At 45.6% G+C, this 25,599-nt stretch overlaps 1 protein-coding gene across 1 annotated transcript in view; it reads left to right on the forward strand.

Moving 5' to 3' along the window:
- SLC26A7 (solute carrier family 26 member 7) overlaps window positions 1–25,599 on the forward strand; it is a 251,360-nt gene that overhangs the window by 181,188 nt on the left and 44,573 nt on the right. Inside the window, exons 11-12 of the mRNA XM_030216448.1 lie at window positions 6,803–6,909; window positions 15,320–15,386. Of these exons, the coding sequence (XP_030072308.1) occupies window positions 6,803–6,909; window positions 15,320–15,386 (174 nt within the window). The remainder of the gene's footprint in view (window positions 1–6,802; window positions 6,910–15,319; window positions 15,387–25,599) is intronic.

A 25,599-nucleotide genomic window follows, 5' to 3' on the forward strand; every position in this document is an offset into this window, starting at 1 on the left:
TTTCCCACTCATGGCAGGCTCAATGCGGCTTTCATGGGGCAATGGAGGGTTAAGTGACTTGCCCAGAGTCACAAGTTGCTGCCTGTGCCTGAAGTGGGAATTGAATTCAGTTCCTCAGGACCAAAGTCCACCACCCTAACCACTAGGCCACTCCTCCACTCAATGCTGGGCATGTCTGGGCACCAGCATTGAATGTCTGATGCAGTCCTGGCTGCCAGGTCATGTGTGGGTCCTGGTCAATATTCAGCTGGGGCCTGTATAAGACATTTATGCAGGCCCTGACTGAATATTGGCTGGGAACCATATAAGGAAAAGCAGGTGCTCTCACCACCTCCATCACCCCTCCCTCCCCACCGTCTGCCGATCCGGATATCTCTTTCCTCCCACCCCTGAAATCAGGAAGCCCCCGATGATGCCTCCATCCTCCCACCCCCGTAGCCCCCCAGGCTTCCCCTTGGACATCTCTGGTGGTTCACTTGCTGCTGCTATCACAGATCCAGTCTCAAAATGGCCACTGCAACCTCTAGTGGCCTCTTGACTGCTGCTAGAGATCATTGTGACCATTTTTTTTTGTTACATTTGTACTCTGTGCTTTCCCACTCATAGCAGGCTCAATGCAGCTTACATATACAGGTACTTATTTGTACCTGGGGCAATGGAGGGTTAAGTGACTTGCCCAGAGTCACAAGGAGCCTGTGCCTGAAGTGGGAATTGAACTCAGTTCCCCAGGGCCAGAGTCCACCACCCTAACCACTAGGCCACTCCTCCACTCCGCATTTTGAGGCTAGAGCCATGATGGACAGAAGCAAATGAGCATTGCTGCTGTCCATAGGTCCTCCAAGACCACCAGGGATATCCAGGATAGGCCTGGGGGGGCCAAGAGGGTGGGGATAGTGGCACTTCATCGAGGGCTCCCTGTGGGGGTGGGAGGGATTGGGTTCAGGATCCTGATTGGGGGGGAGAGGGAAGAAAGGGGCAAAAAACCTGGAAGTTAACTAGGCACCAGCCAATTCTATGCTCATATACCTCGGAAAGCAGGGACTCGTCTCTGTTAAATTCTTGTCTTGAACAAACAGCCATTTGGCTTGTTAAACATAGACTCTTCTTAAACATTTCTAAAACAGAAACAATGCACTTTCCTAATCCCTATAGTATCGTTCCCCCACCCCCTCCCCTCCACAGTCATGTCATGACCTAAACTAACAGACTTCGAGTTTTAGGAGTCACTTTCGACTCCAAGCTCACATTCAACCATCACGTTAATAAAATTATTCAGTCATCCTTTTTTGCCCTACAATGGATTTGAATTCACTCGGTTAAGCCTTATCGCCCAACCTCATGTTTCTAGACTCTTCTCATCTCTCTTGTTATTACCCATCTGGATTACTGTAACACACTCTTTTCTGGTATACCTCTCTCGTCATTAAAGCGCCTCCAGCTTGTACAATCTACCACTGTCAAACTTTTACACAATGACCACAAATGCGATCATGTCACTCCGTTCCTCCAATAAATCACTGCCTACCTGTATCCTACTGCATTATCTATAAACTACTTCTCCTGGTTTATAAAGGTCTACTTCCATCTGCTCCAGAATATATTTCCAATCTTCTCATTCCACATTTCTCTCTCCGACCTCTACGTTCCTCTCAGCAGTCCTTTCTTCATCTTCCTTCTCCCACTGCTATAGGACTATACACTACTCGGGCCACTGCTTTTGCTTATGTAACCTCGAAACTCTGGAATTCTCTCATCACTTCATATTAAATCTGAACCATCATATGTAACACTAACTGTCTACTTTCTAATCTATTATTCACCAAGAACGATACATTGTAAGCCACATTGAGCCTGCAAAAAGGTGGGAAAATGTGGGATACAAATGCAATAAATAAATATCCTGCCTTTAAAAATCTTTTAAAATCTTGTCTTTTTACTCAAGCTTTTCCTTTCTAATTTAGACTATTTCTCTTCCCTGCTCCCTTATTTTTGCTCCTCTTTATTGTTAACCGCTTAGCTGCCATATGGTGATTAGTGGTATATCAAATGTAATAAAATAAAATAAAAATAAAATAAATAAATAGACAGGTGCCTTGTTAGCTTGGCGGGTAAAGTTAGGACAAGTCTTTTGCTGTTTTAACTTTGTTCACTTAACCGATTAGTGATCTGAATATCACCATTAACTGCTTAAGTACCAGCTCTGCCCAGGCTCATCTCACGGACTGCCCCAGCAATAACCAGACAGTGCAGGGGTGATTAGTGCTGGTATTGAGTGGCACTGTCCGGTTAGGTGCTGCTGAATATCACTGATTAGGCAGGCACAAGTGATTTAATGGGGCAAGAGGCTCTCCTGCTCAGTCAAATCGCTTTGAACATTGACTGAATAATTAGTGTGCAAACCTGTTGCTTCACAATCTGCATGTATATCTTTAATGTGACCTCCAAAGTGGCCTTCTTTTTTGGAGGTAAATATTTGCATGTTTTGAAACTGCAAATGTAGTTTTAATTGGATAAATCCACATTGATTTCATAAGCTTGAATTAAGAATCTACTGCATTCCTCCAACCCCACTCCCAGGCTCTAAGCTATTGTAGGATAACTATAGGTTCTGGTGTCTAAAGGTACCACAGATGTCTTATAGGCTTGCTGAACAGCCCAATGATTAATTACCAAAATACACCAAAATAAGAGTGCAGGAGGAACTCATATTTTAAGCGGGTAGTTAAAGTACTAGATTGAGGGTAATGTGCTAGATGCACTGTACTTGGATTTCAGCAAAGCCTCTGATACTGTTTCCCTTTAGGAGGCTCATGAATAAACCATAGGTGGGTCTGAGTGGGCACAGGCCCACCCAACAGTGGTGCTGGTTGGTATTGTTGACAAGGATGCCCAAGCCCAACCAGCTGAAAATATCCTCTGCCTGAGCTCCCTGTGCCATATGAGCAGCAAGGAAGTTGGTGGCATGCTTCCAGCCTCTGATGCCAGCATCCCTGTGCATGCTCAGGAGGCTCCGCAGAGGACATCTTCAGCTGGAAAAACCTGGGGATCCCTTTCAGCCAAGATATTAATTTTTAATGGGGGGGGGGGGGGGGGGAGGAGGAAATAAATGGCCCACCAAGTCCACCTCTGGCCCCATCCAGAAATTCACTTCTGGCTGTACTACTGATTTGCAGGGAGACTGATTTAAGTGCATAACTCCCAAACATGGGCACTTAAATCTTTTTAAAAATTCAGCCTTTATGCTTTAATATAGTTTCCTGCAATCATTAACCAACTAGCAGTAGCAAAAGTTGAAGTTGCATGGCATGAAGAATATGAACAGTTTTTAAATATAGTCAATCCAAAATATAGAGATCAGAAAAGAAGAACCACACTATAACATGCACTTTTCTGTAAAACTACTTTTCTGTAACTACTACTTAACATTTCTAGAGCGCTACAAGGGTTACGCAGCGCTGTACAAATTAACGAATAAGGACGGTCCCTGCTCAGAAGAGCTTACAATCTAAAAGACGAAATGTCAAGTTGGGGTAGATGAGATTTCCTGAGAAGAGATGAAGTGATTAGGTGCCGAAGGCGACATTGAAGAGGTGGGCTTTGAGCAATGATTTGAAGATGGGTAGGGAGGGGGCCCGGCGTATGGGCTCAGGGAGTTTGTTCCAAGCATGGGGTGAGGCGAGGCAGAAAGGGCGAAGGGGAGATGAGGGTAGAGAGGTAAGGAGGGGCTGCAGATCGAGTGCATTTGTAGGTAAGAAGGAGGAGCTTGAACTGTATTCGGTATCTGATTGGAAGCCAGTGAAGTGACTTGAGGAGAGGGGTGATATGAGTATATCGGTTAAGGCGGAAGATAAGACGTGCGGCAGAGTCCTGAATGGACTGAAGGGGGGATAGATGGCTAAGTGGGAGGCCGGTGAGGAGTAGGTTGCAGTAGTCAAGGCGAGAGGTAATGAGAGAGTGGATGAGAGTTTGGGTGAGATGCTCGGAGAGGAAGGGGCGAATTTTGCTAATGTTATAGAGGAAGAAGCGACAGGTCTTGGCTATCTGCTGGATATGCGCAGAGAAGGAGAGGGAGGAGTCGAAGATAACACCGAGGTTGCGGGCAGATGAGACGGGGACGATGAGGGTGTTATCAACTGAGATAGAGAGTGAAGGGAGAGGAGAAGTGGGTTTGGGTGGGAAAACAATAAGTTCAGTCTTGGCCATGTTCAGTTTCAGGTGGCGGTTGGACATCCAGGCAGCAATGTCGGATAAGCAGGCCGATACCTTGGCCTGGGTTTCCGCAGTGATTTCTGGTGTGGAGAGATAAAGCTGGGTGTCGTCAGCATAAAGATGATAGTGGAAACCATGAGAAGAGATCAGGGAGCCTAAGGAAGAGGTGTAGATTGAGAAAAGAAGGGGCCCAAGGACAGAGCCTTGAGGAACTCCAACAGAGAGCGGGATAGGGGAGGAGGACGAACCATGAGAGTGTACTCTGAAGGTACGATGGGAGAGATAGGAGGAGAACCAGGAGAGGACAGAGCCCTGGAACCCAAAGGAGGACAGTGTGTCAAGAAGTAGGTTGTGATTGACAGTGTCGAAAGCGGCGGATAGGTCGAGGAGGATGAGGATGGAGTAGTGACCTTTGGATTTAGCGAGGAACAGACCTTAGATAGTGCCATTTCTGTCGAGTGTATATCAACTTAAGACTACTTATGCATAAAGAAAGATGGTAAAACTGTAAAAATGGGAGGAAAAAGCCTCAGAACCCCACCTATATAAATTATATAAGTGTGGTATATATAAATATTATAGGATTTAATGGGTAGTGACCTCACAGGCAGAAAAAAATCCTACCATCCAACCATTCAAAAGCTCTATGCAATGTGTCAGCACTGGTAACCACAAACAGTGATTTATCTTATAAAAGCATGTTCAAAGCCTCAGGGTCCCACCAACTTTTTTTACCAAAGGGTTTCTTCAGGGTGTAACAGGATTATCCACTGACAAAAACAAAAGCAAACAGTGACTAAAAAATCATGATTGTCTTAGAAAACATATACAAATATGCTTAAAATAGACTAAAAACAATAGTACTTGCCAGCAAGTTATGCACGCTATTGACGTCTTAGCTTCACTCAGTTCCAACATGGCCACTGAACGCCTTCCAGTTCTTGAAGAAACCGAACTTGTGATGTCATATCTGGAAAAGCAGTGGACCAATCAGAAAAAAGAACCCCTGTCAATCCTTAAATTTAAACCTTGTGGTTCTTCTGTCTTTAAAGATCCATTTTTGGAACTCAAGGTAGTGCTCCACAATGGGAGCTTGTCCGTGTTCCCTTTTCAAACAACTCTTGTGTTCTGTCATGCAGCTTTTAAACGGACTAATGATCTGTCCAATGTAGATTTTAGCACATTGTATAGACAATGAAACAGGTTTCACATGTTGTATTGTGTCTTAATATAACTTTCTGGGAAGAAATTGGATCTGTGAAATATTTGTCTAATTCCTATTACATTTCTTATGTTGTCCAAATTCTATAAACTTCCTCGAACTGATGTTAATAGCAGAAGGACTTAATATTTCTTTAAGATTCCGGTGTCTGCTATAAACAATTCTTAGATCCAACCCAGAAACTGCAAGTTGAGTAGGAAGAGTGTTCCAATGTGTTCTTAATATTTATGTGAATGTACTGATTGCAGGAGTATATCGCAGCACACGTTACTGCTTCTTCACTGTCATTGTTAGGACACTTAGGCCTAGAGACTATAAATGGTGCCTTAAAAATTGGTGCTGAAAAACCACATGGTTAGCGCGATTCTATAAACTACACCTAAAGTTAGGTATCGTGAATAGAATATGCTTACATGCCGTTTTTTGGGCTAAAATTTAGGAACACCCATTTAAGCCATCTAAAACAAGGCCTAAATACTTGCGCCTAAGTTCCATAATAGTGCACATAAGGGTCCTTTTACAAAGGCATGCTAGCCTCCAAAAAGAAATGCCCGTGTGACCATTCCGGAGGGAGCACTTACCGCCACCCATTAACCAATTTCCGCAGGTAACCCCCTGTAGAAATTTTTCCCCAATATTTCCGCTAGCGCCGGAAATGTCGCATGCCGGGGGTAGAACTACCTCCAGCACTCAGGTTGGGCCGGCAGTAATACTGGATTACAGCACGGCAAGTTTAGTAAAAGGGCCCTTAAGGTACTATGGTAAAGAATTTCCTAAAGCTGGTGCTAAGTAATAAAAAAGCAGGTTGTCGAATACAGTCCAAACAAGATCTTGACATATTAGGAATTACTGGCTGATTTTGAGCCTGAGAACACAAAGTTGTGCCTGGTATATAAAGTATCAACAGATCAGACAGATAGGAAGGAAGGCCAGTATAAGATGCTGTATGTGCTCAAATTATTATTTTAAATTTGATATGATAAGTCACTGGCAGCTAATGATATTCTCTCAAAAGTGGAACAATTTGATCACATTTTCATTTATGAGTGACCAGTTTAATTGCCATGTTTTGAACAGTTTGGAGATGCTTAAGCAGAGAGAGATTGAGACCATTTTACAGAGAGTTGCACTAATCAATTCTGTTAATCACAAGAGTATGGACCAGGGACAATAATACTGCTTTATCCAGGTAGGATTATCTGGGTGGTCCCTTAAAACTGAATTTATTCAGAACAATTTAGTACTCTGTAAATACCGAGAATGGTTTCAGTCTCAGTTCTTTGAAAAGATATGCTTATTAAAGAGATCATTTCCCCAAATGAATGTGGTAGTTTGACTTGCTGTAACACTTTTTTTTCTTCTTTTATGAAGGTAATATGGGTTTTGACTTATGTGGTTACGATATCCTTTGCTGCTAATGTGGGACTGTTTTTTGGAGTTGTTTTCAACATTGCTGTGGGGGTTGTGCGCGTAACCAGGTGAGATTTAAAAATTTTCTGAAAATCTTTTCCAGACACTTGTCTGGTAGTTTAACAGAGGCAGACTCAAGAAAAATGTCAGGAAGCATTTTTTCACGGAGAGAGTGGTGGATACTTGGAGAACTCTTTTATTAAAAAAGAAACGCAAAGCCATACAGATACATATAACCCCAAACCAAATATATACAAACAAGTCCCCCACCTTAAATCCACCTATCTACCTATATACACTGTCAACCCCCACCCATCCTAAAATGAAATTAAATGAACATAAAATTCAAATAAAACTCGAAGCCAATTCAAAATAAACTGTCCAACCCCTCTATGGAGGTTTCAAGTGCACATGCCTCCACCAAACATTGGTTCTTGCTATCCCCTCCGCCACCCGTTCCCACTGGGCTACCCCCTGGACCGCCCGAACCACCTCCCAACTAACGCTGTCGGCTGATCGGTAGTCCTGGTGCAAGGAGACCCCACACCAAGCCATCCAGAGGCTAAACCGGAGTATCACCGAGATGAGGAACTCAGTCACCGGATCTAACCACCCACCTCCCCCCTGCCGCCCGTAAACCCAATCTGCATATGAATATGAGTTAAAACTCGGGATGTGTAATAATGCTGCTACCCTGCCACATACCATTCGTGTAAAAGGGCATTCCCGTAAAAAATGTTCCATCGTTTCCTCCCTCCCCACGCACTCCCCCCTTGGGCAATCCCGTTCCTGCACATTCCTGTAGTTAATATTCCCTCTGACATACAATTTCCCGTGAAAAGACAGCCAAGCAATATCTCTGTATTTCGGCGGGATCCTCCGTGAGGCCACCAACCGCAAGCCCTGCCTCAGCACTGGACCAGGTGCATCCTTCAGTACCAGGGGCGATGAGAATGTTTGGGACCTCACCCGTTCCACCCATACCTCCCTCCTCCCTGTCTTTATTTCCTCTGCCAAAATTCCCCAAACTCGTACCAGCCGAACTAAGGGCCTATAGTACCCAACCTGGTCCGGAGCCCCCTTCCTTACCACCCGCACCCTCCTTCCCAACTTCCACGGGAGCCAGAATCTCTCCCACCAAGACAGAACGCTACCTGCCCATCCTGGCGGATCTCTGTCCAGTGCCCGTCCCAGGTTAAACTGAATAAACAGGGAGCTAAAGAAAAGTACAGGGTTTACCATCCCTACTCCCCCCTCTTCCCGGGCCAAGTATGTGATGTTACGCTTGACCGGGTTCAGCCGATTCCCCCACAACATCTGAAAAAAAACACTATATAGGGTGGTATAACAATGCACTGGCAACAAACAAATATAACTGATAAACAAAAACATAGGCACCAGGTGAGATTTAATCAGCTGAACCCGGTCAGTCATGGACATCCTCCACCCTTTCCATCTGTCAACCTTTTCCTTAGCTCCCTGTATGCACCGCTGCCAATTAAAGGTTGCATAATCCCCCTGTTCAAAATATACCCCTAATACCCGCAGTCTGCTAATGGCCTCCGGAAACTCCCCTCCCAAATCAAAAGAGCCCCCTGGAGGACCCACCCACAGACTCTGACTTTTCTGGAAGTTTATCAAAGCCCCTGTAGCCTGTGAGTACCCAGAAATGACCCCTTTCAATTTCTCCCCCTCTGTTGTGTCCGCCACCCACACCGTGACATCATCAGCGTAAGCCACCACCCTTAATTGAGACCCTGTACACACCTCCACCCCCCGAAGTCCCTCCTTCCCTCCCTGCTCTAACCGCCTAACAAAGGGATCAATTGCAAAAGCATAAAGTACCGGGCTTAAAGGACATCCCTGCCGCACCCCTGCTGTCACCCCGAACCTATTCCCTTTCCAACCGTTCACCAGGGGAAAACACCGTGCCCTCGTGTACAATAAACGTAATTGAGCCACCCATTCCCTAGGAAACCCATAGTGCTCTAAAACCTGCCAAAGAAACGCCCACTGTACCCTGTCAAAAGCCTTATCCTGATCTAATGCCACCATTAGTCTTCCTTCCCCCCGACTATGTTCCACCCCTTCCCTTACCCAAGCTGCTGCCTCCAGAACCCCCCTCCCCTTAATCCCACAGGCCTGTGAACTTGCCAACACCCCCCCCACCACCTCCTTCATCCTATTCAGAAGCATATGCGCGAATATCTTCCGATCACCATTGAGCAGGGCAATCGGACGCCAGTTGGCCAAGGACTCTGGATCTTTTCCCTTACTCAGAAGAATCAACGCTGCCTCGGTCAGGGATTGGGGTAAAACCCCCTGCTGACGTGCAGCCTCCCAGACTTGCAGCAGGATTGGGGCCAGAAGGTGCTTAAATGCCTGATAGTACTCTGTTGTGAGTCCATCTGGCCCTGGTGCTTAAATGCCTGATAGTACTCTGTTGTGAGTCCATCTGGCCCTGGTGCTGTCTTCCTCCTTAAGGCCCCAATGGCCTCTTCTACCTCCCCCAGCGACCAGGGGCGCAACAGGGCCTGAAGAGACGGGCCCCCCCTTCCCACCCCCGGTGTCCCCGCAATATAGTGACCCATCACTTCCTTATCCACTTGCTTATCTGAAAAAAATCGTGCAAAGTGCTCTTCCACCACCTTTAGAATCCCCTCCTTCGACACCTGAACTACCCCTCCCATGTCCCTTAAACCCCCCACAATCCTATGCTCCCTCCGCTCCTTGCAACACATAAATGGGTCTGGGCTGACCAATTTCCCAAAGTCCCGTTCATAGACCAAGGAGGCATATCGATCATACTGGACCTTTTCAAGTTGCTCCTGCAAATCCAGAATATCCTCCTTTCTCCCTCCATTGGAGAGTAGATAGTCCCTTCGTTTCTTAATGGCAGTCCCCAGCCGAGTTCTCTCCCTTCCTTCTCTCCGAGCTTGACGGGTGAAAAAAAACCTCGTCCGCCTCTTCACTAACTCCCACCACTCTCCAATGGAGGGAAAAATACCCTGGATCGAAAGCTGGTCACTCAAAAAGGCCCGATATTCCTCCTTGACCTTCTTATCGGTAACCCATTTAAGGTTAAGCCGCCATAACCCCCTCCCCGGCCTATGCCCCGCCCAACCCCCCACCTCCACCAACACCAGTTTATGGTCCGAGAAGTCCACGTCCACCAACCTGGGCCCCCGAACGCATGCCCCTTCCCGGACCAAAAATCTGTCTATCCTGCTCCTACACTGTCCTCGTGCAAATGTGAAACCCTCCACCTCTGGTGAAAATTCAAGGTGCACATCTACCAACCCTGCCCCTTTCATTATCCCAGCTAGCCGTATCCCATCATACCTCACCTGCGCTGCCCTTCCTCCACTATCCTGTTTCCTCAAAATGGTGTTAAAATCCCCCCCCCCCCCCCAAACCACCTGACGTGCCGTGTATAAATAAGGTTTAATTTTACCAAATAACCGTGAACGTTCCCTCTTACTTTGTGGCCCATAAACATTAATAATCCGGGAAGCCACCCCGTGCCACAAAACATCCACCACCAAACACCTCCCTACTCCTAATTCCATCACCCTTTGAATCTGTACCTTATGTGTTTTAAATAATATCCCTACCCCCCCATACCTGTCCCCTGCCAAGCCCCAAACCGAAGGCCCCCATCTCCAGGCCCTCCTCGCACGCCTGATTGCCTCCATAGTTTGCAAGCGTGTCTCCTGGATTAGGAAACAGTCTGCCTGGATCGTGGAGAGGCCCTCAAAGGCCAAACATTGCGCCCTCTGGGAGGCCACACTCGCCACATTCAGAGTGGCAAATAATAATATAATACCTGCCATTATGTAGGGAAAGATGACTGTCTCCCAACCTCTTCCTGCTGAACTGCTTCCTTCACATCACCCCTACCTAGAGCCCAGACCCCTTCTTCAACCACTTCTTCCTCCGCCCAATCCCTAACCCCGGCTTCAAAACCTTCCTCCTTCCCCACCCCCTCCCCCCCCGCCCTTCTTCCTTCCCTTCTTCTTCTTAGACTCATCCAACCCCCCCTCCTCTTCAGACAAAGACAAACCCCCCCGCCCTCCTTCCTCTATTTGCCCCCCCTCCCCCCTCTGATCCCCTCCCACCCCCTGAACCTTCCCCCTCTCACTCCCGTGATCCTTCCCCTGTAGAGCTCGAATTCTATCCGATCGCCTCATAAGCTTCTCCCCCTCTCCTGCCCCCCTCTTCCCCCTCCCCGTCCAACCCGCCCCCACCCTCCACACTAATTTCCATCCTCCTAACCTTCCCCCCTTCTTCTTACGCTTACCCCCCTCTCCCTCCACCCCCTCTAATTTCCTCTTTCCTTCCTCCCCTCCCCCCACAACCCCACCGACCCCTTCCCCTTCTTCTTCCACCACCTCCTCTTCCTCTGCCAAAACCTGAAACCGGTTTCCTGTCTCCCTCTCTTGCCGAGCCCCCTCTCCTGACCCCCCTGAAATCCCTCTACCCTTCCCCTTCACCCCCTTCTGCTTCTTGGGGACCTGGGCCCATTCATCTACCCCTTCCAGCCCTTGCCCCTGTTTCCTCACCTGTGCTGCTGCCTCTGGAACCCCCACCTCCACAACCTCCCTCTGTGCTCCCCTTGCCCCCTGATCCCGACCCTGAACCCCCCCCCCCCCCCACCCCCTCCTCCTGCACCTCCTCTTCCCTCCCCTCATTATGCGACGCCCTAGGGCAGTCCCGGAAGGCATGCCCCAGACCATCACAAAGATTGCACCTGATCGAAGAACACTCTTCGGTGGGATGATCTTTCGATCCGCACTTAGCACATTGCTGTACTGGGCAGGACATGCTAAAATGGCGGAAAGACCCACACCGAAAACATTGTCTTGGCTGTCCCTTGTAAAAACACAGGATTCTGTCCCTTCCAATAAAAGCCGCTGAAGGAATGTGTTGTACTACCTGCCCTACCTGGTGAAGTTTAACCAAAGCCCCCCACCCCCCCGCCCAGACTCTACTGGGATCCGGGAGCTTGGTCAATGGAGTCCTCAACTCGGCATACCTGTGCAGCCAAAAGGCCAAGTCTGCCCCTGAGATGGACTCGTTACGGACTAGCAGAGTCACCTGCACCAGATCTGGCCGACTGATGGGAACTACCCTATAATATTTCCAATCCCCCCTTCCTCTTACCCCCTCATACTTTTCCCAGAAGACCTCCATGCCTCTCTGGGTCAGAAAACTGACATCGTATTCTGGGAGATTAACTGGATGAATACAGGCATAGAGGTCTTCTGGGACAAACCCTAACCCCAAAACTAGTTTCAACACTGTATCACGTGAAGGCATACCCCCCTCCCCCACCCACTTGATTTGGACCACATTCCTTCTCTTGGGCGGTTGCCCATAACCCCTACCTCCCCTGAACCCAGCATCTGTGTCATTACTAAAGGAAAACTGCCCCTTCCCTCTTCCTCCTTCCCTATTAACCACATCTGCAAAGGAGGGCTGACCCTGCCTCCACTGACTTCCCCTCCTCCCTGAGCTTATCCCTTCCTTGCCTGAAGATCCCTTCCCCCCCACCTGCTGATCCTGCCCACCCCCTTTACCTTCCCTTACCATCTCCCCATCAACCCCCTCCCCCCTTCCACAAACTGGAACAGCAACCCGTTCACCAACCTTTTCACCAACAGAACAGTTCCCCAAACCCTCTGCCCCTTCCCCCTTACCCCCTCCCTCACATCACAAATCAACATATCCTGAACATCATCCCCTCCCCCTCCCCCCTGCCCACAGTCAGTGCCCAGAGAACTGAGCCCCCTGGAATCTATAACCAGTTCTGAACAGTCCTTAGCTTTCACAATGCTTCCCTGGGAGTGAGCTCCCTCTGCCTGGGTTGCAGATCCCCCAGCAATATCTTCTGTCAGAGAGACTGCTGATACACTCTGAGGAGAGCTCTGTTCTCCCTGCACCAGCAGGTCCCGCGTGAGGCTGCTTACAGTTTTTACAGAGCCAGAGTTCATCTCATCTTCCCTTCTGTGCTGGGGATTCCCTGAGCCTGGTTGTACTGCTGAATCCACCACTTGTGGCTGTAAACCTGGTGCCTCAATCAGGGAGCTAACTAAGCTCACCTGTGTCTGCAGCCCTAAGACCTGCTGTTCATTAGTGTCCACACTCCCAATGTCAGTATGCTTTCCAGCTTGCTTTCCAGTGTTCACCTTCCCTGTCAAACTGTTGCCTGCATCAGTGTTGGGTAGTGCAGGCACTTTTTGTGAAATAACACAAAACCCCAAGTCACCGTCCTCAGTTTCAAAGACAGCAGAATGTGTAGGCTGACTGAGTTCCAACTCCATTGTGTTTTCAGCCATAGTCTCTGCAGCACCACCTGAGGTCTCTTCAACTCCTTCCCTCTCTTCCCTGGCAGCTGCCTCTAAGGTAAGGTTTGCAGGGTTCTGAGTTGCTAGATTCTTCATAAATTGTAAAGTGTCTTGACTGCTTGTCCCCACCACATTATCTACTGCAACCTGGTGTTTTGTAAAACAATCCTTAGATACCAACTCTCCTGTTTCCTCTGGCTGATTCTGGTTTGGCACTGTCCTGGGTTGAAATCTTTCCCTGGTAATATAGAGTTCCCTTAAAGGGTTATCAGAGCCCTTCTTCAGGGAGTCCAACACCTTTCTTTTCAGGCAAAGCTGCTTTCTCAAACGAGCTTCTTCCTTTCCATACAGACTCTTCTGTGCTGCTGGGGCCAACTTCTGCAGGGTTCTAGCCCTGTTTAGTTTTTTCCCCAGCACTTCCACCTCCTTCCCCAGGGCTTCAATCCTCCTCACCCTGTCCACGATACCTCTGGCTGAAGAATCAGGGCTGCTGCTTCCCAGCTGCCCTACCCCCTCCTCCTCCTCTTCCTCAGACCACTCATCCTCACTGTACAACGGGTCCAGCACCGGCTGAAGCTGCTGACCCTCTTCCATCCTCTGTTCTGCCACTTTCTGGGCCTGCGGGACTCTCACCCTCTGCCTCCCCCTCCCATGCTCTTCGTGCTCCTTACCCGGTAACCGCTGGGTCATGGGAGGGGTGCTGGGTCCACTGTCCCCCCTGGACCTCGAGGCTCCACGGTCCAGGGGACTCCGCTCTCTTCTCCCAGGGGCCAGGCTCGGCTGAGAGCTGCTTCTCCGTCTCTCCTGGTAGCTGGGCCCGGCCGTTTCCCGAGCCGGGCCCTGCCCTGAGGAGCACTCCCCAGAGCCCTGCCTCATGGCTGGGAAGGGAGCTAGGCCTTGCTCCCCTCCCTTCCTCCAACCACAGAGCCTCCTGTAGTATGTCCTTCTCCTTCAGTGTCTAGCTACCCACTGACTTGGAATGCCCTCCCGCGGGAGGTGGTGGAGAGGAAAACGGTAACAGAATTCAAAAACACGTGGGATAAACATAAAGGACTCCTGTTCAGAAGGAATGGATCCTCAGAAGCTTAGCAGAGAATGGGTGGCAGAGCTGATAGGGGGAGGTGGGGCTAGTGCTGGGCAGACTTCTATGGTCTGTGCCCTGAAAATGGCAGATACAAATCAAGGTCAGGTAACACAAAAAAGTAACACATATGAGTTTATCTTGTTGGGCAGACTGGATGGACCGTGCAGGTCTTTCTCTGTCGTCATCTACTATGTTACTCACGTTACTATGACATCAGTTTTTCAGTTGTTTGGATGAGGCAATATGAAGCTGTTCAGGGAATGAGACAGAAAATGGGCTTACGTTCAGCAGGAGCTTTTCAGAGAGAAGCACCGTAAATATATTCAAGAAGTCTATGTTATGTTATGTTCTAAGTGAGATAGAAAAGAATACTAATACATTTTATCAGGAATTACAAATTGTTTTGACTATTTTTAAAAAGAGTTAGGAAATCAATAAGTCTATAGATATAAAAACTGACTGTGATCTGTCTCTGGGAACAGCTGATCCTCAAAGAGATATTTAAACACCTATGCAGCATAAATGCATAGGAGGTGAGTCTAATTGAAATGAAGCACTGGAACGAGGGAGCATAGGCTGAAGGTGAAAAAGGATAGACTCAGAAGTTATATGAGGAAATACTTTTTTACAGAAAGGGTAATGAATTCGTGGAACGGCCTCCCAGTGGAAGTGGTGGAGATGAAAACTATCTGTATTTAAGAGAACTTGGGTCAAGTATAAAGGATCTCTAAGGGAGTGTTAATAGATGGCATGGATGGGCAGACTGGATAGGCCATATGGTCTTTATCTGCCTACATTTTTCTGTTTCTATGTACCTTTCCTCTAGTTGGTATTTTTGAAGTCCTTGTACACATGTATTCACTCACTTAGCTGAGTAAATTACTAGCATACTTCCATTTACCACTTAAAACTATGCAGCCCCTTATGGAATTTCTCCAATGTCCCTTTCTCAGTCTACTGTATGAGATACTATAATGCTATCTTAGGAAGCTGTTATGTCCAATCAAACAATTCTAACCATTTGTATGAATTTTTATGTGTATACAGAGCAAAGACGATAAGTTTGATCAATATGAAAGAAGAGAACTGCAAAATAATCGAGGATGTTCAGCATGTAAGATTCAATTTTCTTTGTTACATCAATTAGTGGATTATTGAGTTTAAAAAAAAAAGCTGATTGTGTTGTATATTTGTGTTAGCTACTAAATCTTAAATAAGGTGATATTGCCAGTTTCATTTCAGAAGAGACATTAGAAAACGAATAGATGACATGAATTACTACAAATAATATATTATTGAAAATTAAATACATTTACGGGGGAAGTTATCAATGTGGGCTACCATTAAGATGTGTTATTTTACCACTAACTCATGCTAGTTTAGCATTGGTCCCATTTTATGCGATGAGACCTAGTTACTAATAACCCGGGTTAACAGCAAAATAACACATCTGAACAGTAGCCCACATTGATAACTTCCACCTTTAGGAACACAATTTAACTTTAAGGCACCATTTATAGAATTTGGGGGAATCTGTCCAATATTCAGCCTGTTTGAGCCACTCACACCCCAGTTATTCAATGCCGAGGCATGCGTGGTTTCTGGCATTGAATATCCATGTCTCCGGCATTGAATATCCATCTCAGCAGTCACCCGGAAATTATTCAGGCACTGGTCAGTATTCAGATCGGCTCCCAGTTAACTTCAGCACATAAAGTTAGGACAGCCTTTTTGCTGTCCTAACTTTGAGGTTACTTAGCTGGTTATCTGGTTGAAATTCACCAGTAACCAGCTAAGTTCTGGCCTCACCCATGCCCTACCCATTTCTGTCCCTAACCTAGCCAGGTATAGGATGGCCGGCCGCCATGGATGTTAAGCGGCAATAACCAGTTAAGTGCCACTGAATACTACTGGATAGCCTCATGCAAGCCATTTAAAGGGCCAGTAGTCTCTCCTAGCCATTTAAATCACTTTGAATATTGAACCTTATGAGAATGCCTGAAGCGGTTTGCAAAATTTGCAAAGTGCAACATTTTTGCAGGGATCTACACTCTTCGGAAAGAAATACATTTTGCTCTTTTGGTTGTCATCTGAATCACCTACTCTGTCTCAGTGGAGATCCCTTATAGTAACACAGGCATGTCTGGAGCACCGCTGTTTTACTGACTTGGACTCTGTTTAGGGGAAGACATGTTGTTACCTTTGGGAGTCTTTTGGGATTCGCTTACTCATGTCACTGGAAGAAGACTTTTTAAACATTTGACTCTGTTGATTCCCCCCCTTCTTTTTTTCTTTTTTTCTTTCCCTCTGGGGGAATGGTGTAGGGTGGGGACTCTTTATTGAAAACTTTGGTACTCTATTTGTTGACCCATTGTAGCAGAAGATTCTATGTATTTTGTTTGCAATATGATTGTGTTGGCATGACTCTATTGTACTACTTTTGGAGCATCTAATAAAACTTGAGAAGAAAAACAAAATGGAGGGTAATTTTATAATGGGCCGCTTTACTTATGCGGCAGGTGTGTAAGTTGCACCAATTTTCTAAAGGAATGCATAAGCCAGTGGCGTAGCCAGTATGGGGCCATGGGGGCCTGGGCCCCCGTAGATTTGCCCCTGGACCCCCCTGCCGATGACCCTCTCGACCCCCTCTCCCGCCGCCAACCTGCCATCGCCTACCTTTGCTGGCGGGGGACCCCAACCCCTGCCAGCTGAGGTCCTCTTCTTCCCAATCCCGCGGAAGGCTTCGTTCTAGTCTGACGTCCTGCACATTGTACGTGCAGACAGAAACAGAACGAAGCCATCTTGCAGGACGTCAGACTAGAACAAAGCCTTGCGTGGGATTGGGAAGAAGAGGACCTTGACGGCTGGTGGGGGTTGGGGTCCTCCGCCAGCAAAGGTAGGCGGTGGCGGGAGGGGGGTCATCGGGTCGTCGGCAGGGGGGGGTCGGCAATGTTGGGGGGGTTAAAGTTGGTGGGGGGTTAGCAATGGCGGGGGGGTTATCAATGGCGGGGGGTGGCGGCGCCGGGGGGGGGGTAAAATGTGCCCCCTCACCTCGGGCTCTGGACCCCCCTCCCGCCGAAGTCTGGCTACGCCCCTGCTACCTACATGCGTAAATGACTTCTTATAGAATACCGACTAGCAGAAAAGTATGTGCCATGATCTCATGGCAATATATCCCAGTGGGCAAGAAAACCAGTTACATAGATAAATTATAGAATGGTATAATTTACATGTGTCCTTGCACACAACTGGGTGTGGGCATTTACACCCACTATAAGATTGAAAGCACATTATTGGCTTCTTGTGCTAATATTCCATCGAGAAAAGTAAGCACCTACTTTATAGAATAGGCTAGAAATAGGTGCAATAAACAACATCTTTAGAAGACACCAGTGGGGTACACACAGAGGGGCTTCGAGGGCCTAGGCTCCCTCTGCTTTAATGGCTGGCGAGGATGCCAAGCCCCCACCAGCCAAAGAGATCTCTTGTACAAGTCCCACCTGAGCTGTTTGAGCAGCACTTAGTTCAGCAGATGCAGTTCAACTGCCGATGCTGGCTCTCTCACACATGCTCAGTTCAGTGACAGAACTGAGCATACACGGGAGTGCAGAAGTGCGCCTTTGACTTTAGTATTGCTCTAGCAGTAAGTGCCGAGATGCGCGCTGGAGACCTCTTCAGCTGGTGGATATGCTTAGCTATGGCATTTGAGGCAGCGGCAGGGGGGAAGGGAGAGAATACCTGGCCCCCTTTGTCTACCTTTGGTCCCGCCCTCCCCCCCCCCAAAAAAATGGACTTTTGGCTATGCCCCTGGTAGGCACCCTGTTATAGAAGCACTCTCTGTCTGTTAAGGATAATATACAGGAAAGCAGGATAAAGATTCTGCAAGAACAGACTGCATTCAGGAATCTTTATTGATAGAAATTCTACATGTGATGGGGAACAGGATGCTACCACCTCTTGACTATGATGGAGAAGAAGACTGTAAAATGCTAGAAAAGTTAATAAAACTGGCAACACAATAATAATGAGAGATTTCAATGACCCCAGCACTGTTTCCTCAGAACATGCAAGGGAGGTACTGCTTCTAGATACCATAAATAACTGCTTCATGGAGCAGCTGGTCCTGGAAACAATAATAGGGGAATTATTTTAAATCTAGTTCACAGCGGAATGCAGGACCTGTTACAAAAGGTAATGGTGCCAGAGCTGCTTGGCAACAGTGAACATAATGCAATCAAATTTGACATAATCACTGGAGAAAAGGTCATTAAATAAAACTACTGCGATAGCAGATAACTCTAAAAGCGGACATCTAAAAAGAGCAGTTGGAAACTTTAAAAATGCAGTATAAGAAGCCCAGTTAAAATATATTTTATTCATTAAAAAAGATTGATGGAAGACAAAATGACTCTCTGCAAATTGAGGTAAAAGAGGCAATTAAATAGAAAAAAATGCATCTTTTGAAAAAAAAAAAAAAAGAAAGGCAGCTCCAAATGAGAAGAGTAGGAACAGACATAATCTTGATTAAATTAAATGTGAAACTGTAGGTAGACCAAGAAAGTATTTGAGAAGAAACCTACACTAAAGACTAATGATAAAAACATTATCTAGTATATCTAAAGTAAGAAGTCCACAGGGGAATTGATAAGATCACTAGATGACCATGGGGTCAACTAGTGATCCGAGGACATAGCCATAGCAAAAAAACCTAATTGCTTTGGTCTTTACTGAGGAGCGTTCTAGGGAGATACCCCCAAAATTAGCTTTGAAGATGATAATTTAGGGGACATGAAGCAAACAATTATGAAACTGAAAAATGTAACAGATCTCATGCTCACAAATTGGGAAAATGTGTCTAATGTCTGGGTGGGTTACCCCCTGAGCAGTAGTGATCATTACACCATATGGTTCGATTTAAGAACTAAAGCAGAGTTTAGACCCACAAAACTCAATGTTCTGGATTTCAGACATGCTGAGTTTAGTAGAATGAAGGAGTACCTGAAGAAGGAGCTAGCAGGATGGGAGGATATAAGAGAAGTGGGAAATCAATGGTCCAAACTGAAAAGAGCTATAAAAATGGCAACAGGTTTTTATGTAAGGAAAGTAAACAACATCAAGAGGAAAAGGAAACCTATATGGTTCACCTAACAAATGCCTGAAGGAATAAAGGCACCTCACAAAACTCAAGAGAAATATGGCTGGTGAAAGCACAGGTGGAAGAAAAAATGGCTAGGGACATAAAAGAGGTGACAAGACTTCTTCAGGTATATTAGGGAAAGGAGGAAGGCTAGAAATGGAATTGTGAGCCTGAAAGTGGCTGAGAATCAATAGGTGAAGAGTGATGAGGAAAAGGTGGACATAATAAATACTTCTGTTTTGTGTTCATGGAAGAAAATCCTGGAGAAGGATCTCTGTCAGCTGACAAAGGCATATATGGAAGTGGAGCAGATATTGCACTGTTCATGGAAGAAAATGTTTATGAACAACTGGAAAAACTGCAAGTGGACAAAGCCACAGGGGCAGATGAGATACATCTGAGGATATCAAAGGAGCTCAAAAAAGTCCTGTGAGCCTTCTTAAAGATTGGTATGATAGATCCTTGAAGACAGAGGAGGTTCCATGGGATTAAAGAAGAACGGATGTGGTCCCTCTCCACAAAAATGGTGACAAAGAAGACATGGAAAACTATAGACTGGTAAGCCTCACTTGGTGGTAGGAAAAATGGTAAGCTTCACTTGGTGGTAGGAAAAATAAAGGAGGCACTGCTGAAGAACAGTTTAATAAAATTGCTGGAATCCAATGGCTTACAAGATCTGAGGCAATGTGGTTTTACCAGAAGAAAAATCATGTCAAATGAAGCTAATTGATTTCTTTGGGTGAGCAGAGAACATGCTAGTTGTGGTCTATTTGGATTTCAGCAAAACGTTTAACATGTTTCCTCATAGAAGGTTTGTGAATAAATTGGACGGGCTGAAGTTAGTGGATGAGCTGAAGTTAGGACCCAAAGTGGTGAACTGGATTAGAAAATTATTGACTGACAGATGACTTGGAGAAAAGAAAATTGAGTAGTGCAGTCCTTCATGGATTGGTATTGGGGCCGATTCTATTCAATATATTTGTGAGTGACATCGCTGAAGTGTTAAAAAGAAAAGTTTGCCTTTTGCGGATGATACGATAGATTTGCATCACAGTGGATACCCCGGAGGGCTAGAGTGAGTGGACAACATGATAAGTGATCTAAAAAGGTTAGAATGATCTGTTGATTGGCAATTCAAATTTCATGCAAAGAAGTGCAGAGTGATACACATGGGCGTAGAAACCCATAAGAGCTTTATTTGTTAGCGGGGGGGGGGGGGGGGGGTGAGAGGTTGATAAGTACAGACTGGAAGAGGGTCCTTGGGGTAATAGTGTTAGGGGATCTTGAGGCAACAACACAATATGACAAGGTGGTGGTCATAGTCAGAAGGATGCTAGGCTACATAGAGAGAGGCATATTCAGTAGGGAAAAGGAAAGGAGAAGAGGGAATGGGATTTGATAAACTGTCTTTTTGTGGTTACAATTAAAGTACATATACAGGTACTTATTTTGTACCTGGTGCAATGGAGAGTTAAATGACTTGCCCAGAATCACAAGGACCTGCATTGGGAATTGAACCCAGTAGAAGAAAGTAGGTGTTAATGCCCCATTTGGAGTATTATGTTCCATTTTGGAGGCCATATCTCACTAAGGACATCAAAAGACTTGAAGCAGTTCAGAGGAAGGTGACACAAGACATATGAGAAGAGACTTGAAGACCTGAAAATGTATTTCCTAGAGGAAAGGAGGAATAAGGGGATCTCTGAAGAGAATATACCACCTTTTTCTCAAGCTTATTATTTGCCATCGAGAACTCCAAAGAGACAGAATAATATGGAGCAAAATGGAGCTCCACTTGATGTTTCAGCCATCCTGGAATCTTTAGATACAGAGACAGCAACAGTCGCAACTTTGGTAGCCACACTGGTTAATAAAAATGTTATTTAAGAATAGAGATAAGACCTTTTTAGGTCTTAAAGTTCATATTTTATCTGATGTATCTAGGGATACTCAAAAAAGACATAGGCAGTTCTTGTTGATGAAGCCAGATGTACTTCAGCTCGGTGCTACTTTCTTTCTTAGAGATCTGTGCAAATGTGGTGTTAGGTACCATGCTACAAAATATGTCTTTTTTGAGAGTTCTCACCTCTCTGCCTTCTTAGTGGCGAAATGTATTATGGGCAATGATAGCTAGCTCTTCATGAAAGAATATCTGTATAACTGTGAATATTTCAGGTATAAACTGCTTACTTTAAAGTGTTCTTATTACGCCTTCTTTTTTGTATTCTTGGATCTGTAGTTGTGGACTTCAGTGATATTTTCTTGGATATGGATTTAAATGATGTCATAAGGTATGATGTCAGTCTTCTTGTTTTGTATTTCACTTTACTGTACAAGTATATTGCTTGGTTTCTACATTTAAAATTTCATAAATAATTTTTTTTTAAGTATTACTATGCAAACTATCTTTTTTAGAGATGGGGAAGTGGTAGGTCATGAGTTGAGGTTGTAGAGTGGGAGACTTAGGAGCAACATCAGCAAATATGTTTTTCACAGAAAATGTGGTGGATTCTTGGAATGCCCTCCCAGGGAGGTTGTGAAGACAAAAATGGTGACGGAATTCAAGAATGCATGGGATAAACACGGAGGACCTCTATATAGAAAAAGAATGGAATCTAATTAAAATAAAGCTTAAATGACATCATAGCTGAAGTGAGCATGGACAGTAGCTTCAGAGGTTGGGATGTAATACCAATTCTGGGCAGACTTCTACAGTCTGGATCCCATAAATGCAAAGACATATCAGGATCAATGCTGGGGTGGGCTTGAATGACAATGCCAATAGTTGGAAAGTAGGACCAGTGTCAGGCAGACTTCTACGGTCTATGCCCCTGAATTGGTAGGGAGAGATAAGGTATGTCAGAGTTTACATCATGAAGAAGTAGAACCCGCAGAGAGTGCCAGATACAACTCTGGCCACCTTGTTGGGAGACTGGATGGATCGTGCAAGTCTTTATCTGCTGACATTTCTTAACTACCACATTTAGGGGGTCCTTTACTAAAGCGCTCTAAGTTTTTGCAGTTAACGTGCATTAACAGCAGAAATTAAAATGTGCTGAGTTCAAAGGCTCTGCAGTAATTGTTGGGAGTGTGCTCATCATGACCTCGGCAGTTACTGTATTGAAAACAGCACTAGCACGTGTAAACCTGGTTGCAAATAATGGACATGCACTTAGCACCTTCTGTTGATGAGGTGCTAGATGAACCAGTTATAACTGCAGCAGTGACAGTTATCATGCTGATAGTACAGCACGCTAACTGTAGTATGCAGTTGAGGTCCATTCTCTGCCCTTGACCCACCTAGATCTCACCACTTAACTCAACATGAAGTTAACGCGTAAATTAGCACGTGCAAACTGCTATGCCACTGCAATAACAGTTAACACGCTTGTGCAGAAGTAGTTAACGTGCTGATTTGCATGGTAACTGCATAATATAGGGGGCTTCAGTCATGTAGTCAGCTTCTTGCTAGGGTGTGTAAGTGACCCCCACCGGTCCTTAAAGAAAGAAGATGACTTTTGTGTTTAACAGGGTGAAAATAGAAGATCCACAAACCAGTGCACCTAAATAACATGAAAGGTCCTGGTGGAAATGGGGTGGCAAAGCCCAAGCTGTAAGCTGGAGGATAAGTCAAAGGCCAAGCCAAAATAATCAAGGGGTCCTTTTACCAAGCTGCGGGAAAAAGGGCCCTACGCTAGTTGCGGGTGTCATTTTTCCTACGCGCCAGGGCCCTTTTTACTGCAGCAGGTAAAAAGCCCCCAGACAAACATAGCCATGTGGTAAGAGAACTCTTATTGCGTGGCCGTGCGGCCCAATTACTGACAAGGTTACTACTGTGCAAGCCATTTCCGGAGGTTCTCTTTCCCCCCCCCAGAAATGGCATGTGCTCAGGGTAGACAAACCGCCGGCAGCCACATTGGGCCGACAGTAGTCCCAACTTAGCATTTGGTGAGCCCTCGGTGGGCTTATGAATGCTTTGTAAAAGACCCCCAAGTGAGCACTGAAAGCATCTTTTGGTAAAACACCTTTATTGGTGATCCCCACATAGAAAGTATGTACAGTTCATAAAGCAAGTCAACTGCATGGTTCAAAGCATAGTAATTCAAAGAACAGAATATAGAGTTCAAAGTCTTTGGACCTGAAGCACTCCTGAGCAACTGGCTGCTTTTCCTTGTGATCCAGTTTAAAAGCTCTTCTAGTTCCTTTTTTAAACATTAAAAGCAGAAGCCAGGGTCTACCCTGATTTTTTAGGGAGCATGTTGGAATGCGATCTCCTTCTCCATATTGTCACAAGTACCTGGCAGTGCCTGGCAGAATCCCAAACAGTAGCAAGATTCTAAGTTAACAATTTCAGGAACAACAGTGGCTTTCTCTATTTTTTATAAATCATTTTTATTTCAAGACAATGCAAGATAGTTGACCACTCAGAAAACATTCAATACAATGATCATTTTGCCTGAAACATTTTAACATTTCAATCTAACTCAACCCCCTCCCTCCCCCCTCACCTTTCCCCCTTCCCCCCTTCCCCCCTCCCTCCCCCCTCTCTCTTCCTAACCCCCCTAAACAACTTAAGAGTTCAATATCTTACTTCTTGCTACAGGAGTAAGAGTGTCTAAATTACACATTAAAAACATATGTGAACAGGAAAAGAGAATATCATGGTAAGCCAGCGGTTCCCAAATCTGGTCCTGGAGGCACCCCAGCCAGTCAGGTTTTTGGGATATCCACAATGAATATTCATGAGATAGATTTGCATGCCCTGCCTCCACGGCATGCAAATCTCCCTCATGAATATTCATTGTGGGTATTCCAAAAACCTGACTGGCTGGGGTGCTTCCAGGACCAGGTTTGGGAACCACTGTGGTAAGCAAAAAAGGGAGAAGAAAGAATAGTCCAAATAATTCCCTTATTAGCCTACTAAACAATTAAGAAAAAGAAGTAATCAAGGAACGAAAACTGAGGCAATAAAGAAAATATAATCAGGAAGAAAAAATAGTTCAGACAGGCAGTGGTAATCTGCTGTTCATCCTTTACTGGTGATGTTGAAGAAACTACTGCAGTACACAGAGAGCTAAGAAATGTTCTTAATTGTTCAGATACCAGAGACAGATATTTTTATTATATTTAGTGCAGAGGATCCTTAGCTGCAGAGAAGAGGAGGGTAATTTGGAGGTCAAGGACAGCTTCATGGAACAGCTAGTTCAGGAGCCGACAAGAGAAGGAAAAATACTAGACTTAGTCCTTAGTGGTGCTCATGATCTAGTGCAGGGGGTAACGATACGAGGGCCGCTTGATAACAGTGATCATAATATGATCGGTTTTGATATTGGCATTGAAGGAAGTGAAACTAGGAAATCAAGTACGCTAGCGTTTAACTATAGAAAAGGTGATTACGACAAAATGAGAAAAATGGTGAAAAAAAGACTGAAAGGAGCAGCTCGCAGAGTAAAAAACTTGCATCAGGCGTGGATGCTGTTTAAAAACACCATCCTGGAGGTTCAGGACAAATATATTCCACGTATTAGAAAAAAGGGAAAAAAGACTAAACGTCAGCCGGCGTGGCTAAACAGTAAGATAAAGGAAATCATTAGAGCCAAAAAACAATCCTTCAGAAAGTGGAGAAGAGAACCAACTGAAAGTAACAGGATAGATCATAAGGAATGCCAAGCCAAATGCAAAGCGGAGATAAGGAGGGCAAAAAAGGACTTTGAGAAGAAATTAGCGTTGGAAGCAAAAATACATAGTAAAAATTTTTTTAGATACATTAAAAGCAGGAAACCGGCCAAAGAGTCGGTTGGGCCGCTGGACGAAAATGGTGTTAAAGGGGCGATCAAGGAGGACAAAGCCGTAGCGGAGAAATTAAATGAATTCTTTGCTTCGGTCTTCACCGAGGAGGATTTGGGGGGGACACCGGTGCCAGAAAGAATATTTGAAGCGGGGGAGTCGGAGAAACTAAACAAATTCTCTGTAACCTTGGAGGATGTAATGGGTCAGTTCAGCAAGCTGAAGAGTAGTAAATCACCGGGACCTGATGGTATTCATCCCAGAGTATTAATAGAACTAAAAAATGAACTTGCGGAGCTACTGTTAGAAATATGCAATCTGTCCCTAAAATCGAGTGTAGTACCGGAAGACTGGAGGGTAGCCAATGTTACTCCGATTTTTAAGAAGGGTTCCAGAGGAGATC

Source organism: Microcaecilia unicolor, chromosome 1 (genome assembly GCF_901765095.1).
Source record: "Microcaecilia unicolor chromosome 1, aMicUni1.1, whole genome shotgun sequence".
NCBI classification, from domain to species: Eukaryota; Metazoa; Chordata; class Amphibia; order Gymnophiona; family Siphonopidae; genus Microcaecilia; species Microcaecilia unicolor.